This window comes from Grammomys surdaster, unplaced genomic scaffold, assembly GCF_004785775.1.
Source record: "Grammomys surdaster isolate TR1022 unplaced genomic scaffold, NIH_TR_1.0 126313, whole genome shotgun sequence".
Classification (NCBI taxonomy): domain Eukaryota; kingdom Metazoa; phylum Chordata; class Mammalia; order Rodentia; family Muridae; genus Grammomys; species Grammomys surdaster.
Window position 1 is genome coordinate 11,911,299 of NW_021621113.1, and position 15,571 is coordinate 11,926,869.

At 51.3% G+C, this 15,571-nt stretch overlaps 1 protein-coding gene across 1 annotated transcript; it reads right to left on the minus strand.

Moving 5' to 3' along the window:
* Window positions 1-752: 752 nt before the first annotated feature.
* Window positions 753-15,274, minus strand: Htr6 (5-hydroxytryptamine receptor 6). The gene is made up of 3 exons (XM_028759549.1): window positions 14,233-15,274; window positions 1,692-1,850; window positions 753-1,498 (listed from the first exon to the last, which is right to left on the minus strand). Exons 1-3 carry the CDS (start codon window positions 14,944-14,946, stop codon window positions 1,055-1,057), a joined length of 1,317 nt encoding a protein of 438 aa, XP_028615382.1. The 5' UTR covers window positions 14,947-15,274; the 3' UTR covers window positions 753-1,054.
* Between the last annotated feature and the right edge of the window lie 297 nt (window positions 15,275-15,571).

A 15,571-nucleotide genomic window follows, 5' to 3' on the forward strand; every position in this document is an offset into this window, starting at 1 on the left:
CATTGGCAGAGTGCTTTCCCAGAATGCATGAGGCCCTGAGTTCCACCCCTAGCACCACGTAACCTGGTGTGTGGCGCATTCCCGTGATCCCAGGACTGGGGAGGTAGAGGCAAGAGGGTTACAAGTTCAGGGTGGTCCTTGGCCACATGGGGAAGTATGAGTTACTTGTGAGCCTAGAACAAATCAAAACAAGAGAAAGAGGGGAAAGATGGGAGGGAGGAAGGGAGGGAGGGAGGGAGGGAGGGAGGGAAGGAGGGAAGGAGGGAAGGAGGGAGGGAAGACGAGAAGACTGGGGGAAGGAAGGAGGGACACTTGCTAGCTTTCTACCAGAGCTAGAACCTGGCTGACCAGGGGTTAAAGCAACAGAATTTACCACCCACTGACCCCTCACAGGTGCTGGACACATCATTCACATTGTCTTACAAGGTGATATCACTCCTATTCTCCCTTGAGACGCATGCCAAGCCCCAGAAATTCGGTATACAGCTGAGGAAAGGGTCATATTTCTGGCTGTCCGGCCTCCAGCATAAGGTGTTCTTTAGTGTTGCTATTCCTATCCTAGGGGCTGCCAGGTCGGAAAGTTCAGCAAATGTGTACTTGGGAAAGCTCGTGAATGTACAAGGTTGATTCACCCCACCTGCAGAGGGGTGGCACTTTAAATATGAGAACCCCAATAGCCCACAGATGGCACTTTGGATAACAGGATTGGGCCAGTCAGGAACTGAGGTGTCTAGATGGATACATTCTTCCCACCCACCATGAGAGAAAGGGTTGAGGATGAATTGCTTTTCTACTGCCCTGAACCAAATGGCCCAGCTCCGAGACCCCCAGACACACTACACAAGCCGCAAGCAACATCACACCGGAGTGCCCTACAGAGGTGTTTCTGATCACCCCTCGTGTCTAGGAGGCTGCAGCAGAAGATGGGGGCTAGCTGCGGATACCTCATGACACTCAGCACAGTCTCAGGAGACCTACCATCTCCCAGTCTTAGGGAGAGTGGGCTGAGACCTCTGGGAATGTGGCCCTCTCTGCTGGCCAGCTGTTGACCTGGTCAGTTCATGGGGGAACTGAGTGGATGCTGCTGTATCTCAGGCTCCGCAGAGTCTGTGACAAAGAAGTTGACCACAGTGGTGGCCCTGGTGGGTGGCGGGGGGTCCCGGGTTGCCTCTCCGGGTAGCAGAAGCTGGGCTGTGAGCTGCAGGCCTGAGGTGCCCCCTGAAGCTGAGTCTGAATCTGAGTTTGGCGGCAGAGGCAGAGGCAGCACCTGCTGCAGGCTGAGACCTGGTCTGGCACCGCTGTGAGAAGTCCACATGGAAGGGGAGGCAGGGCTGGCCCGGTGCTCCGGGGGACAGTGGATGCATGGCAGGAACCTGCCCAGGGCCCTCTTGAAGTCCCGCATGAAGAGTGGGTAGATGATAGGATTCATGGTGCTATTACAGTACCCCAGCCACGTGAGAACGTCGAAGAGGCCTGGGGAGATGCAGTCACACACAGCCTGTGGAAATTAGACTCATCACACCTTGTCCCAGGTGGGGACCCAGGCTACCCCACCCAGCAGGGATAGGACAGACACACAGACACAGGCACCACAGATGAGCCATCTTCCTCCCTTCCACCTTTGCCCAGTGAGGCATGGCGTCTCTCGGGCCAGGCCTAGACTCACTCCACCTTCACTGTCATTGTTTTACCTGAGCTATGTTGGCCACAAAGAAGGGCAGCCAGGTGACAAAGAACATGCCCAGCAGGATGCCCAGGGTCAGGCTAGCCTTCAAAGCCTTCCTGCTATGCTTGGTGGCCAAACGCCTACTGTCAGCGGACTCCATCCCTGGGCGTGGTGTCCTGGGCACCTGTGGAAAGGAAAGCCACGTAAGTTGGCTGATCTTAGTCACAGACTGAACCTCTACCCTAATACTAGACCGAGTCCTAGCATACCAGCAGTTTACTGAGCCCTGATTCTTGACTGATCCTTGACTGATCCCCGGCTCAGGCAGTAGGCCTAACTCCAATTCCATACTGAACTGGCTACAGGCCAAGCCTGACATCAGTGCTAAGAACAGCACAGCCCCAGGCTGAACACGGGCACTGACGAAAGATCCCTGTGCAAGGGCTGGAGAGATGGCTCAGCGGTTAAGAGCACAGACTGCTCTTCCAGAGGTCCTGAGTTCAATTCCCAGCAACCACATGGTGGCTCACAACCATCTGTAATCGGATCTGATGCCCTCTTCTGGTGTGTCTAAAAATAGCTACAGTATACTCATATAAATATAATAAATAAATCTTTAAAAAATTACATTAAAAAAAAGGATCCCTGTGCAATGACTCTGAAGCTGAAGCTCCAGCGGGGACTTCTGTGGAGCCCTGATCCTGGTCCCACACTACACCTTGTCTGTGTAATGTTTCACAAGTTTGAGGTAGTTCAGATACAGAGGAGAACAGCTTCAAGAGACCCTCCTCTAGGCTGGGCGGTGGTGGCGCACACCTTTAATCCCAGCACTTGGGAGGCAGAGGCAAGTGGACTTCTGAGTTCGAGGCCAGCCTGGTCTACAGAGTGAGTTCCAGGACAGCCAGGGCTACACAGAGAAACCCTGTCTCGAAAAACCAAAAAAAAAAAAAAAAAAAAAAGATACCCTCCTCTAACAACAGTGCTTAGTACATGAAGAGTCAGCTGTGGCTCAGCTAATAGAGGACTTGCCTAGCACGCAGCCCTGGGTTCCATTTCTCCTACCTCACAAACTATGTATAGGGGGATGTGCCTGGAATCCAAGCACGCTCAGAAGTTTAAGGCTACTCTCAGCTACAAAATGACTTGAGACCGGCCTAAGCTGTCAGAGACTCAGTCTCAAAAACAGATAGGTGGAAGCTGGGTGATGGTGGCGCACGCCTTTAATCCCAACATTCCTGAGGCAGAGGCAGGCAGATCTCTTTAAGTTCGAGGCCAGCCTGATCTACAGAGTGAGGTCCAGGACAGCCAAAGCTACACAGAGAAAACCTGTCTCAGAGAAACAAACAACAATAATAAGGGGAAAAGATAGGTGTAGCTAGGTAGCTAGATAGACGATAGGTAGGTAGATAGACAAGTAGGCAGGCAGACGACAGACGATAAATAGATAAAAGATAGATAGATAGATAGATGATAGATAGATAGATAGATACATACATACATACATACATACATACATATATACACATACATGCATGCGTGCATACATACACAGATAGGCAGGCTGACGGATGATAGATAGATAGATAGATAGATAGATACATACATACATACATACATACATAAATACATAGATATAAAGATAGACAGATAGATAGATGATAGGTAGATAGATATGAGATAGATAGGTGATAGGTAGGTGACATTCTCCACAGACAGGCACACGGCACAATAAGCCCCATCACCTTCCAAGACCTCAGCAATTCAAGAACTGGTTACACTTGCAGAAGACCACCCACGGCGGCTTATCTGTGCAGCCCACAGAGTCTCTGCACAGTTTGGAATTACGGTTTTCCCATCATGCCCCACAAAGCAGAAACGTTTCTTTTTAATCTGTGCAAGAAGCAAATGTTTGTGAGGAAGCCTTGTGTGGATGAGGCGGACATGGCTGGTGACCAGAGCACTCCTCAGCTCCTTTCCAGTCCAGACTGACCCCTACTCCATTCTACTGGACACTGGTGGAAGCCAGGGGGAGCAGAGATGCCACTTCCCCAGAAGCCACCAAGAAGGGACAAGCCCATGGAGAACTCTGAGCTTGATGCTGCCACCTGCAACCGACTGTCCCAGATCATCGTGAAGCACGGAATGAGCCCATTTCACCTTAAACTCTGTGACCCCTCTGAAAATACAAGGAACCTCTCCGTAGGAAAGGCTATTCACAAAAGTTTCTTTTCACACATAAAAAAGGAAAACAAAACAAAACAAAACAAACACGTGGCCTTCAAGTAAAGGTGACTGCCACCAAGCCTGACACTCTGGGTTTGAGCCAAGGAAATGAATTCAAACTCCTAATTTTCCAAGATCTATCTCCTGAATGTTGGGATTACAAGCATGTTCTACCACACCCAGTTTATATAGTGCTGTGCATCGAACCTAGGTCTTCTCACATGCTGGGCAGGCACACTACCAACTGAGCCATGGTTGTATGCACGGTCTTGCCTTATCCACATACTTAGGTTTTGGACCCAAGGGTTTGCCCAACTTTGTTCTTCTTTTCTTTTGCAACATACATTCCAGGCTAGCCTCAGACTGGAAATACTCCTGCCACAGTCTCACTGGTGCTAGCATGACAGGTACATTTCAACAAGCCTAGCTGGGTTCTGCAGGCAGCCAGAGGCGGGATGTGTGTGTGTGTGGAGAGATGCAAAGATCAGGCAGGGGTAGGAAGGGAACCAGACTCCCAAGCAGTCCTCCACAGATGGAGACGGAATGGAGGAGGCAAAGCCTGGGTCTGTTAGAGCCAGGAAGCTTCAAAGCCAGGCTCACACGGGAGCCCTCCTCCGTCTAGGGCCCTGCCAACTGGGGCTTTTAGAGCAGAGGCTTGTCCACAGTACTGGAACCCGAGCTCTGAGCTGCGCTCCCGCAGGACTCAGCGTCTCGCTCTGGAATGGGAGTTGAAGGACAAAGCACATTGGAACAGAGTTTTGAGGTGAAATCTGATGGTATTATTACCAGGGGCAAATCCGCAAATCCACAAAAAACGCAGCCGCAGAGAGGCCCTGACCTTCTTCTCTGCTTGGCCTTGAAAGGGTGGCAGAAGACAAAGCTGGACCTTTAAGAGAGATGGTCTGCTGCAAATCACAGCCCCACTCCACACTAGCTCCATGAACTTGAGGAAGAGTCCCTTGTGTACAACTGGAAAGAGGATTCTCAACTCCCAGAGCCACTGAGAAAGTACGGACTCTACACGCATGCGCAGTGCTGACGCTAACATCTCCCACTTCTCTCTTCCCAGTAGCCACGCCCCCACACACTAGACCTTGTTCTGTAATCTCTCTGTCCCCTTTATATATCTGCGGCACATGCCAGGAACAGAGGGTGGCTTGTCATCCAGGGCAACCTGGCAGTACCCGTCCTAGCCAGCGTTCCACACTCCTGTTCATCATGGCATAGACAAGATTTAGTGCCACAGCCAACAGCTGCCCCCTCACCCCACCCCACCCCCGCAAGGAAGAGTGGTCAAATAAACCACGCACACTCCCATTGCAGAACACAGCACAGATTTTTTTTTTTTTTTAATGAACTGGAACCAAAGAGATGGCCCAGTAGGTAAAGGTACCTACCAACAAGTCCCATTACATGACTTTAGTTCCTGGTGGAAAAGACAAAACTGAGCTGGGAATAGTGACACGCACCTTAAATCCTAGCACTTGGGAGACAGAGGCAGGTAGATTTCTGAGAGTTCAAGGCCAACCTGGTCTATGGAGTGAGAACTCCAGAATAACCAGAGCTATAGAGAGAGACCCCGTCTTAAACCCCTCCCCCCAAAAAAACAAAAACAAAAAAACAACTGACTGTCACAAGTTGTCCTCTGACCTTCACGGGCATACTATGGCACACTCAGGCTTGTGCACGTGCACGCGCACACACACACACGCACACACAAAACCAAATATACACACAGTGAATAAATAAATATAATTAAAACATTAATATAGCTAGGGGCTGGGGATGTTCCTCAGCTGGCACAGTGCTTTCCTGGCATATAGGAAACTCTCGGTTCCATTCCCAGCACTGCATAAACCAGGTTTGATGAAGCATGTCTGTAATCTAGCACTCAGAAGGTGAAGACAAGAGGATTAGGAGTTCAAGAATATCCTCTGCTACATAAGTTTGATGCCAGCCTGGTCTACATGCGACCCTGTCTCAAAAATAGATCAACAGTCAAGCACTCTATCTAGAAAGATCTTGTGTAGTTTGTGTAGTGTATGGATGCATCATCTGTCAATTAAAAATATCTATGGCACATCTATCAACTGAGCCACAGCCTCACCCCTAGTATTCATTCATTCATTCATTCATTCATTCATTCGTTCATCCATCCATCTTCAGACAGGGACTCAGTGGTTAAGAGCACTTGCTGCTCTTGCAGAGGACCTGGGTTCAGTTCCCAGCACCCACATCTGTCAATAGCTCAAGTCCCAGGGGATCCAAGACACTCTTCAGGCCTCTGTAGGCACCAGGTATGCACATGGTGTGCAGACATGCATGCAAGGAAAATGCTAAAACATATAAATACATCCTTTTAAAAATTAAAGTAGCCGGGCGGTGGTGGCACACGCCTTTAATCCCAGCACTTGGGAGGCAGAGGCAGGTGGATTTCTGAGTTCGAGGCCAGCCTGGTCTACAGAGTGAGTTCCAGGACAGCCATAACTACACAGAAAAACCCTGTCTCGAAAAACAAAAAACAACAAAAAAAATTAAAGTAAATAAATGAATAAGGGGTGTGTTGGATAAAGGGGGATGTGTTACGGAGTAAGCGTGGCAGCTGGACAGACAGCACAGACAGCGTGCCTCCATTGTGTAAACAGCACGAAAAACACAGATTCCTGAGGACCCAACACAGCACACAGCACACGGAACGACATCAAGAATGCACCATTAGTAGGCAAGACCCGACGGTGAAGAGACTAGGTCCAAGGGATCTTTAACTTCGCCTTGGTTGTACTTCTGTGTAGTGTGCTTTCCTCAAAAGCACAAGGTCCTGGGCTCCACCTCCCAACACCACGGAACACAGAAAGACAGTGCACGTATATGTTGCCTTCTTATTCAAATTGCTAGCCAAGGAGGGGGAGAGAGATGGCAGCTCAGCAGTTGAGAGCACTGGCTGCTCTTGCAGAGGACCTAAGTTCTGATCCCAGCATCCATCTTGGGCAACTCACAGCCATCTGTAACTCCAGCGCCCTCTTCTGGCCTCGGTGAGCACTGCTGACACATGGTGCACATACAGACAAGCAAGCACATATAGGAGTACATTCAAAAATTAAAATAAGGGGCTAGAGAGATGGCTCGGTGCTTAAGAGCACTTGTTACTCTTGGAGAAGACCTGGGTTCAATTCCTAGCGCCCACATGGCAACTCACAACCATCCATAATTCCAGTTCCAGGAGGTCCCATGCCCTCTTCTGATGTCTGTGGGTATTACAATACATGTGATGTACGTACATTCAGGTGGGCAGAACACTCGTGCACATAAAATGCTTAACGATATAAAATAAATAAGCAAATGAATCTAAACTTTTAATTAAAATAAACATGAAAAACAATTCAAGAGCCATCCTGTCACAGAGGGAGGTTGGCAAGACGGACTTGAGCCAGACCACAGGGTTTCATATCCTGGCTGGCTTCTAACAGCCGACTGGCATTGGGCAAGCTACTGGGTCTCTCCTGTCTCTTCTGTAAAAACAAACAAACAAACAAACAAACAATGTGCCTTGAATCTCAGTGCTTAGGAGGCAGAGGCAGGAGGATCTCTGAGTTTGAGGCCAGTCTGATCTACAGAGTGAGTTCCAGGATAGCCGAAGATACACAGAGAAACCCTGTCTGGGGGTAGAGGGAACACATTTGCTAGCATCCATCTCACAGGCCTACGCTAAGGAATAAGTAAGGCAACACAAACCTGTTGGAACAGCTCCCAACACTGTAAGTGCCTTGTAGGCTAGCTTTATTACCTACACTGTAAGCATCGCAGAGTTCTCACCTACTTGACAATCATGGTGCTGTTGGTGACACCACGGAAAGGCTGGAAGACAGAGGTCCCCAGAACCATCTATTTATTCTACCACCAACACTGTTGAGTACCCACCCTGTGCCAGAGCCACCCCCCCCCACTCATCTTTAGCCCTGAGATAACAGGTAGGCAAAATGACTTCCCCAAGGTCATCCAGCTGTGGTGGGAGCACGCAGGACTTGAAGGAGGAGATGCTGAATTTCTAAGCCAAGTCCCCAGCTCAGCACAGTTACCCTGCAGCCGCCTCCCTCAGCAGGTATTTCTGTGACTGTCACCTCCTCCTCTGAGGAAGAAGGACGGAGGTGGAGGGAAGACTTGTCACTGAAACAGATATGCAGTTAGGAAGGAAGGGCAGGGGTGGGAAGAAGACAGGAGGAGGTAGAGGATGGGGAGATCAGGGGAGACAGGGGGGAGTCGGTGGGAAGGGGAGCACCCATAGGGAGGGGGAGAGGATAGGGGAGGAAGTCCTGGCTCACTTTCCTGACTCTCTCTGTAAGGCTGCGTTCACACTGCAGCCTGATGTTGCCCAACAATGCTCTCGACTCTGTGTGATCGCCCAAGGATACCCCCTACCCACCACCCCTCGTCTATCAATCTATCTCCCTCCCTGTTCGTGTGTGTGTGTGTGTGTGTGTGTGTGTGTGTAGACAGGGCCTCACTGTAATCCTCGCTTTCCTGGAATGCCCTAAGTCAATCATGCTGGCCTCAAGCTCACAGGAATCCTCCTGCCTCAGCCTTTCTCTCATGCTGAAATAACAAACATACACTTCCACGCCTCTATTGTTTTTCCTCCTCCCTCCCTACAACTCCCTGGCTTGGCATCATCCCTCAGAGATACCTTTGCCCGATTAAATCTCCCTGATATCCCAGGTCTAAGCATAACTCCTATCTCCCAGCCCCTGGGAATGCCGGGAAGACCTGGGAGGAACCCTGTGCCAGCAGCAGGTTTTTTTTAGAGCCCGGTTTCACACAGAGGCATATGTGGATCAGCAGAGAGATGTCGTGCTGGCCAGCTCCTACATTGCTCATGCCAGGGACTGGGGGCCTGTTCCCGCCTCCCTTCCATCTGCAGGGAGCTGGAGGCTGCACTGGCAAAGGGGGAGGAGAGAAAAGAGGCGGATCCTAGAAAGGAAGAGGCCCCATGCAGCCTTCTCTGTATCTGTCCGCACCATTGCTGTGGATCTGAGCTCTGAGACCGGCTCCAGCTCCAGGCTGCAAACTCCCTCTGTGTCTGTCTGTCCATTCGTTTGAAACAGGATGTCACTATGTAGCTCTGGATGGCCTGGAACTCACAACGTAAATCAGGGTGGCCTTAAACTCAGAGATTGACCTGCCTCTGCCTCCCGAGTTTGAGTGCTGGAATTAACGATGTGTACCACCATGCCTGGGGAGCTGCCTCTCTGGATAGGCCAGCTCAGATGGAGGAACAGAAACAAAACCGAAGAGAACAGGCATGCCACAGCACTCACAAGCCCCCAAAGGCACACACTCAGGAAACAAGTCTACAAGCGGCTTTGAAAGCCAGATGGTGGAGGGACTGATGCTTCAGCAGCCAAGAGAACAGGTTCTGGGCTGGATGGACCGTTCAGCAGTCAAGAGCATGCTCTGTGCTTGCCAAGGACTGCAGCTCAGTTCCAAGCAAGCACCCACATCTGCTACACTCCAGATCCAGGGGACTGAACACCTCTGGCCTCCGAAGACACCTGTACTCACAAGTATGCGCTTGTGTGCACAGATACACAATTAAAAATAAAATACTGTTGTTAAAAGACCACGAGGCCAGGCATGGTGGTACACTCTTATCCCAGCAATTGGAAGGCAGAGGCAGGTGGATGTCTGCAAGTTCCAGGCTGCCAGGACTACATAGACTCTGTCTCAACCTCCTGGCTCCCAAAAAAATAGGGGCAATGAGGGGGCATAAGGACAGGCTTTCCAGCAGGTGTTCAGTGGGAGGAGAGGTGAGAGGTATGGAACAGACACGCCTCTGGCTTGAGAACCAGGTGGATCCTCTTATTGCCGAGGTAGGATGATGACTTTGGGGACAGAAGGGATGTCTTCCAAACTTTGCCTTCAGGGTCCACTGTGCCTTCTCTGTCTTGGCCTTTAGCTACACATAGAACATGACTTTGGGGGTGTCTCCTCCCCTTGTCTAAGCTCTACTTTGCTAGTGCTTAAGGTTGAAGTTCATCTCTACAACTGGCATAAATTTAAGCAGGGTAGGACCTCTCCAAAAGCAAAAAAAAAAAAAACCTTCTGCACACAGTAGGTAGCTCCTGCACACAGTAGGTTCTCAATGCATGTCACTGATTGGGCTAACGAAATGATGTGAAAAGATTAGGACCTGAGCCATTCCATGTATGAGTGAGCCCACAGGGTGTGAGAATAAGCCCCAGTGTGAGCCACAGCTCTCTGAAGCTCCGTGTCCATTTCCTTCCCATCACAAACACAGGCTGGGAGGTTGGGAGAGGCTCCACATGGCTCTGGATGCTGGTACTAGGGCAGCGAACATGACAAGCTCTTGTTAAAGCCCGATTCCTACCCAAGAGGGTCCATCAATCAATTATCCGTCCACTGGAAGCAGCAGGCCTGGAAGGACCTAGCCTGGGAGGACAGCACTTCCTACTCAGAAGCCCGAAAACAGAAACCAGAAGGCAGGACAGAAGTTGAGGAAGGACTATGTGGAAAGGAAAGAGGGGACAGCTGGTGCAAAGGTCCTGAGACAGGAAAGTGTATGATGCTCAAGGAATAGCCAGGAGGCCAGTGTGGCTGAAAGGAAGAGCAACCGAGGGAAAGGAGGGTAACCTAGATATGGATCAGGAAGTCTCAGGTCGAGAGCTGTAAGGCCAACAGAGAGCATAGCTCTAACTGACGGGATCTGTCAGTTAGAAGGTTACTATAGTAACCCAGGCATCCATAACAGGACTTAGCCCCAGGATGGCAGTGGTACCCTGCCTGGATATGTGTCACAGGTAGAGAAGAGAGGACTGGGTACCTAGTGTAAGCATCCAGGCTGCCTCCAGAACTCCTGGCCTGTGAGACCAGAAAAAGGAGGTCACCGTTCACTGACATGGAAAAGACCCTGAGGGCCAAGTCGGGAGTCTGGAAAGATCAGAGTTCTGTCTGTACTTGGTTGGGCAGGGCTTGGCCTAGCAGCACCTAGGCAGTATTTCCAGGCATGAGACAAAACAAAACCACTACAGAGAGAATGCTGGGACAGAGCCAGAGAGAACCAGATCGGAGCCCCGGGGAGCAGACCAGGTTACAGATCGATGCTCAGAGGGACCCAAGAAGCAGCCAATAGGGGACATGGTAAATGTCACTGAGCAAACATCGCTTAGCCACACCTGTTCTCCCTGAGCCTCAGTTTACCTATCATCAAGCAAGGCTGAGAGAGTGTTGCTCACTCGGCAGGGGTTTTGGAGACAAAGCTTGGTGCCGGACAGAGTGAGCTCAAGACAATGGCGAGGCTGTGGAGGAGGCTCCTCGAAGGCCCTGAGGTCACCAGGTGCCACCCTGGTACCAGCTGATTGACTTCACCAAAAGAACATCTGTGTCGGGGCCCTGCTGAGACCAGACCACCTGACAGCCCAACTTCTAACATCCTTGATCTCTGGTACAGAGTGTCCTCCAGGATGGGCGATCAGGACTTTTCAGATGCAGGTGAACAGTTTAAAAACTCACAGAGCCAGTGGGAAGGCATGGAAGGTGAAGGCCCTGCACAGAGCCTCACTAGACCCCTAGGTCCCGAGTGATGGGAGAAGGGAACAGACTCCTGAACCTTGTCTTCTGTCCTGTTATGGCACACACATGTGCACACTCACAAACACACACACACACATACAAATAATAATAATAATAATAATAATAATAATAATACATAATACATAATACATAATACTAGTAAATTAAAGCCTGGCAGTGTGGCATATACCTTTAATCCCACCGCTCAGGAGGCTGAAGCAGGTGAATCTCTGTGAGTTCGAGGCCAGCCTAGTCTACAGACTGAGTTCCAGGATGGCCAGGACACAGAGAAACCCTGTCTTGAAACCCTTCCCCAAATAATAATAATAATAATTTTAAAATACTAAAATAGGGTGTGAGCTGCAAGCTGTCCTCCGGCAAGAGAGAACATGTTCTTTGTTCTTAATAACCCTCTCCCAACTCACAGTGAGAAAGCTAGTCTCAGGTTCCAGGCATAACAGACAAAAGCTCTTCAGTGACATTGCTGGGCCCTTCTGACATCCCTGCCCTGTGTTTCCTGTGATTCCCTGTGGCAGGAGTTACTGGCTTTTCTTTTGTGGAAGAGATGGGAACTTTTCTTTCTGAACACAAATGTGGAAGTAAAAAGATAAGGGTAGGAGAGATACCCCCACCCCCACCCCCAGGCCATTCTCTTTCCTTTACAAAATCTTTGAGAGCAAGGGTGGAGCTCAGTGGTAGACCCCGGAGAGCCTGTGCCACAGTTGATCAATAGCTTCAAGAACCCAGGGGCTTCCGTGTGGATTTAATATTGTTTTTCTTGTGTGTGTGTGTGTGTGTGTGTGTGTGTGTGTGTGTGTGCATGCATGTGTGTGTGTGTGCATGTGTGTGTGTGCATGTGTGTGTGTGCATTCGTGTGTGTGCACTTGCATGCTCACCCTCACGTACACAGAATCCAAGAGACAGAACCTGATACCTTGGAGTCCCGAGTGTTTGTGGGATGCCTGGCTCGTTACTCGAGTACCAGGATCTGAACTCCAGTGTTCGTGACTTTGCAACAAGCTCTCCTAACCACTGAACCATCTGACATCTTTGCAGAATAAGAAACAAGTCCTCATTGTGTGGAGACTCAGCTATTATCTGTTTACATCACTAACTTGTAGGTCACTCAATTAGGGGGTTCCTGGGGAGAAACCACCAGCCTTTGAGGCCAGGAAATTCACACAAGTGCAATCACCCCTTATCCTCAGGCCAACAAATGGAAAGTCAAAAAATTAGGAGCAAATCACCAAGCAAGAGTAAAGTCTTTACCAAAAAAAAAAAAAGAATACAAGCAGTGATGATGGTGGCAGGCTTTTAGTCCCAGCACTCGGGAGGCAGAGGCAGGCAGATCTCTGCGAGTTCGAGGCCAGCCTGCTCTACAGGCCAGCCAGGGCTATGTGGAGGAACTCTGTCTTGAAAAACCAAAAGAGCCAGGCGGTGGTGGCGCACGCCTTTAATCCCAGCACTTGGGAGACAGAGGCAGGTGGATTTCTGAGTTCGAGAATTCGAGGCTAGCCTGGTCTACAGAGTGAGTTCCAGGATAGCCAGGGTTACACAGAGAAACCCTGTCTCGAAAAACAAAAAACAAAAAACAAACAAACAAACAAACAAAACAAAAGCAAAAGAAAATACCAAAGTTCTAAGGAAAGAGTGTGGAAGGCCCACATCCATCCTGACTGTATCACGACTACTTACAGCCTGGGAACAGAGAGGACTGCAGCCAGGATTCCTGTCCGCTCCAGACACCGCTGTCCTGGGTGACTGGACCTTGAAAGTTCAAGTCTCCTTCATGGCATTGCAGCCCGGCTGCAGGAGGCTACAATCTTTCCACCTCAGCCAAGTTCCTTGCTGCTCAGTGACTCCAAGGCTACCAACCTCCATGAACCTCCTTCACCTGAGGTTATGGGATGTCCTTGCAGAGAGTAGCTGGGACCTTAAACTAAGCCAGGCGCTTAGGTTAGAGACCTAAGTCTCAGGAGCTTAAGCCTCGGGCACATACATCTCACCAGCCAGGGTGGACCTCAGCCAGGAGCCCAGCGTGACCTGTATGTCAAAAGCAGCTGTGCTTGCTTGACCTAAAGGGCCTGACCCATTCATAGGTAATTATTAAGCTATGTGTACTGAGGGGTCAAAACTGACCTAGCCTCACATAGCCCCCAAGCCAGGGAGCCAGCCGCAGCAACAGCATCAGGGAGGCAGTGGACCTTCAGACCTGGAAGTCAGGGTCAGCCTAGGAAGAATGGGCTGAAAAGAAGTCAGAGAGAACAGCTCCGGGCAGAGGCACTGAGGCAGAGGGAACAGCAAACCCAAAAACCTTAAGCCAGGCATGGTGGTGCACACCTATAGTACCAACAACTTGGGAGGCAGAAGCAGGAAGATCACCAGTTTGAGATCAGCTACACAAGGAGTTTGGGCTTGTGCCTTGTGAGAGGTGACAGTGGCTTAGACTAGGGATGGCTAGCAAAGGCATGCTTATTTAGAAGGCAGGACCAACAGGCCCAGAGAAAGGAGTGTGAGCATGAGGAAGAGAGGATGCTTTCCACATGTGATACAGGATGTGGCCTCCTCCATACCCAGCTCACCACAGTCCGCACATCCCACCACGGTCAGAGTTTGAAATTCATCAGAAAAGCATAGCCATCGCCCTTATAGGATTAGCAGCCAGCGCTTACTATGAGGCAGTCACCCAGTGGATTCCTAATGGCGGTTTATTTCTCCCCATCCCGAAAGCCAGGTCTCCCCAAACCCACCCCGGGTACCTGCAAGGTTTCCAAGGCCTGGCCAGCCGTGCCCGTGGTGAGCGAGGCCACTTGCACCGCCTGCTTGCGGGCAGCCAGCAGGATCCTGCAGTAGGTGAAGCAAATGGCACCCGAAGGCAGGAAAAAGGTGACGCCGGACGCCACGAGGACAAAAGGCAGGCTGGCCAATAGGCGGCACTGGCCAGGGGCAGGTGTTCGAGCTTTGCCCAGTTCGTGCCAGCCCAGCAAGAGAGGCAGGAAGGAGGCCAGCGCCGCGAGACTCCAGGCACCCAGGATGAGCGCCAGGGCACGCGGGGCTGTCATGCGCAGCTTGTAGCGCAGCGGGGAGAGGATGAGCAGGTAGCGGTCCAGGCTGATGAGGCAGAGGTTGAGAATGGAGGCGCTGCAGCACATCACGTCGAAGGCGGTCCAAAGCAGACAGAGGCCGCGAGCTAGCACCCAGCGCCCATACAGCGCATTCAGCATGGCTGGGGGCATCACCACCAACCCCACCATCAGATCCGACGTGAAGAGCGACACCAGGAAGAAATTAGACGTGTTGCGCAGCGCGGGCTGCGTACAGATGAGCGCAATCAGCAGTGAATTGGCGGCTGCTGTCAGCACGATGACCACGCACAGCGCGGCGGCCACCCAGCCGCTGCCCCCTGGGGCAGGCGGTGGCCCGGGACCCCAAGCTGGGGTACTACTGTTGACTGGGCCGGGCTCTGGAACCATGGGGACTGGGGTTGAGGACCAGGACGGGATATAGTGAATGCAGATACAGGGTGAAGCCAAAGGAAGAGAAATGAAGCTGGGTAAAAACTGCACCTCAGTGGAGTAGGTGGCAAAACGGGGTTCTTAGGTCACCCAGCAGCAATTACAAGAGGTTGGGGAGGGATTGTAGGGACGCCTCCTATGGCAGGGCCACCTAGAGTACTCAGGTAAGAAGTTTGGGGAGGGGTACTGATGCGCCAAGTCAATGAAAGTTAGGTTGGGGCTGGATGAGAGCCCTGGGATGGGAGAGAGCCACCGGGGATGCCAGAAAATGGAGGTGGGGCTCCTGCCCAGAGGCACAGCTGGGGAGGTGGGAGCAGGAGGCGAACTCCCGCCTTCCGGCCGGAGCAGTCTCTCTGAGGAGGGTGGGCGTGTGAGTACGCTAGATCACGAGCTGTCGCGCGTGGGGGTCGCAATGGTGTGGCCCAAGAGCAGGAGCGCAGCTCGGCGGCGGAAAGCAGCTCTCCTTTCTCCCTGAGGCACCGCGGGATCCCGGGTACCGGAGGCCGCGGACCGGGCCGGGCCGGACCTGGCCGGGGAGACAGGGCTGGCAGAGGTGCGCAGCGCGGAGCTCCGCCCTCCCGGC

Coding starts and splice junctions, on each gene's coding strand:
- Htr6 (XM_028759549.1), bottom strand. CDS start 14,946: ATGGTTCCAGAGCCCGGCCCAGTCAACAGTAGTACCCCAGCTTGGGGT. Junction 1,851..14,232: donor AGGCCTTGGAAACCTTGCAG/GTACCCGGGGTG, acceptor TCCTTTCCACAG/GTGCCCAGGACACCACGCCC. Junction 1,499..1,691: donor TTGTGGCCAACATAGCTCAG/GTAAAACAATGA, acceptor TAATTTCCACAG/GCTGTGTGTGACTGCATCTC.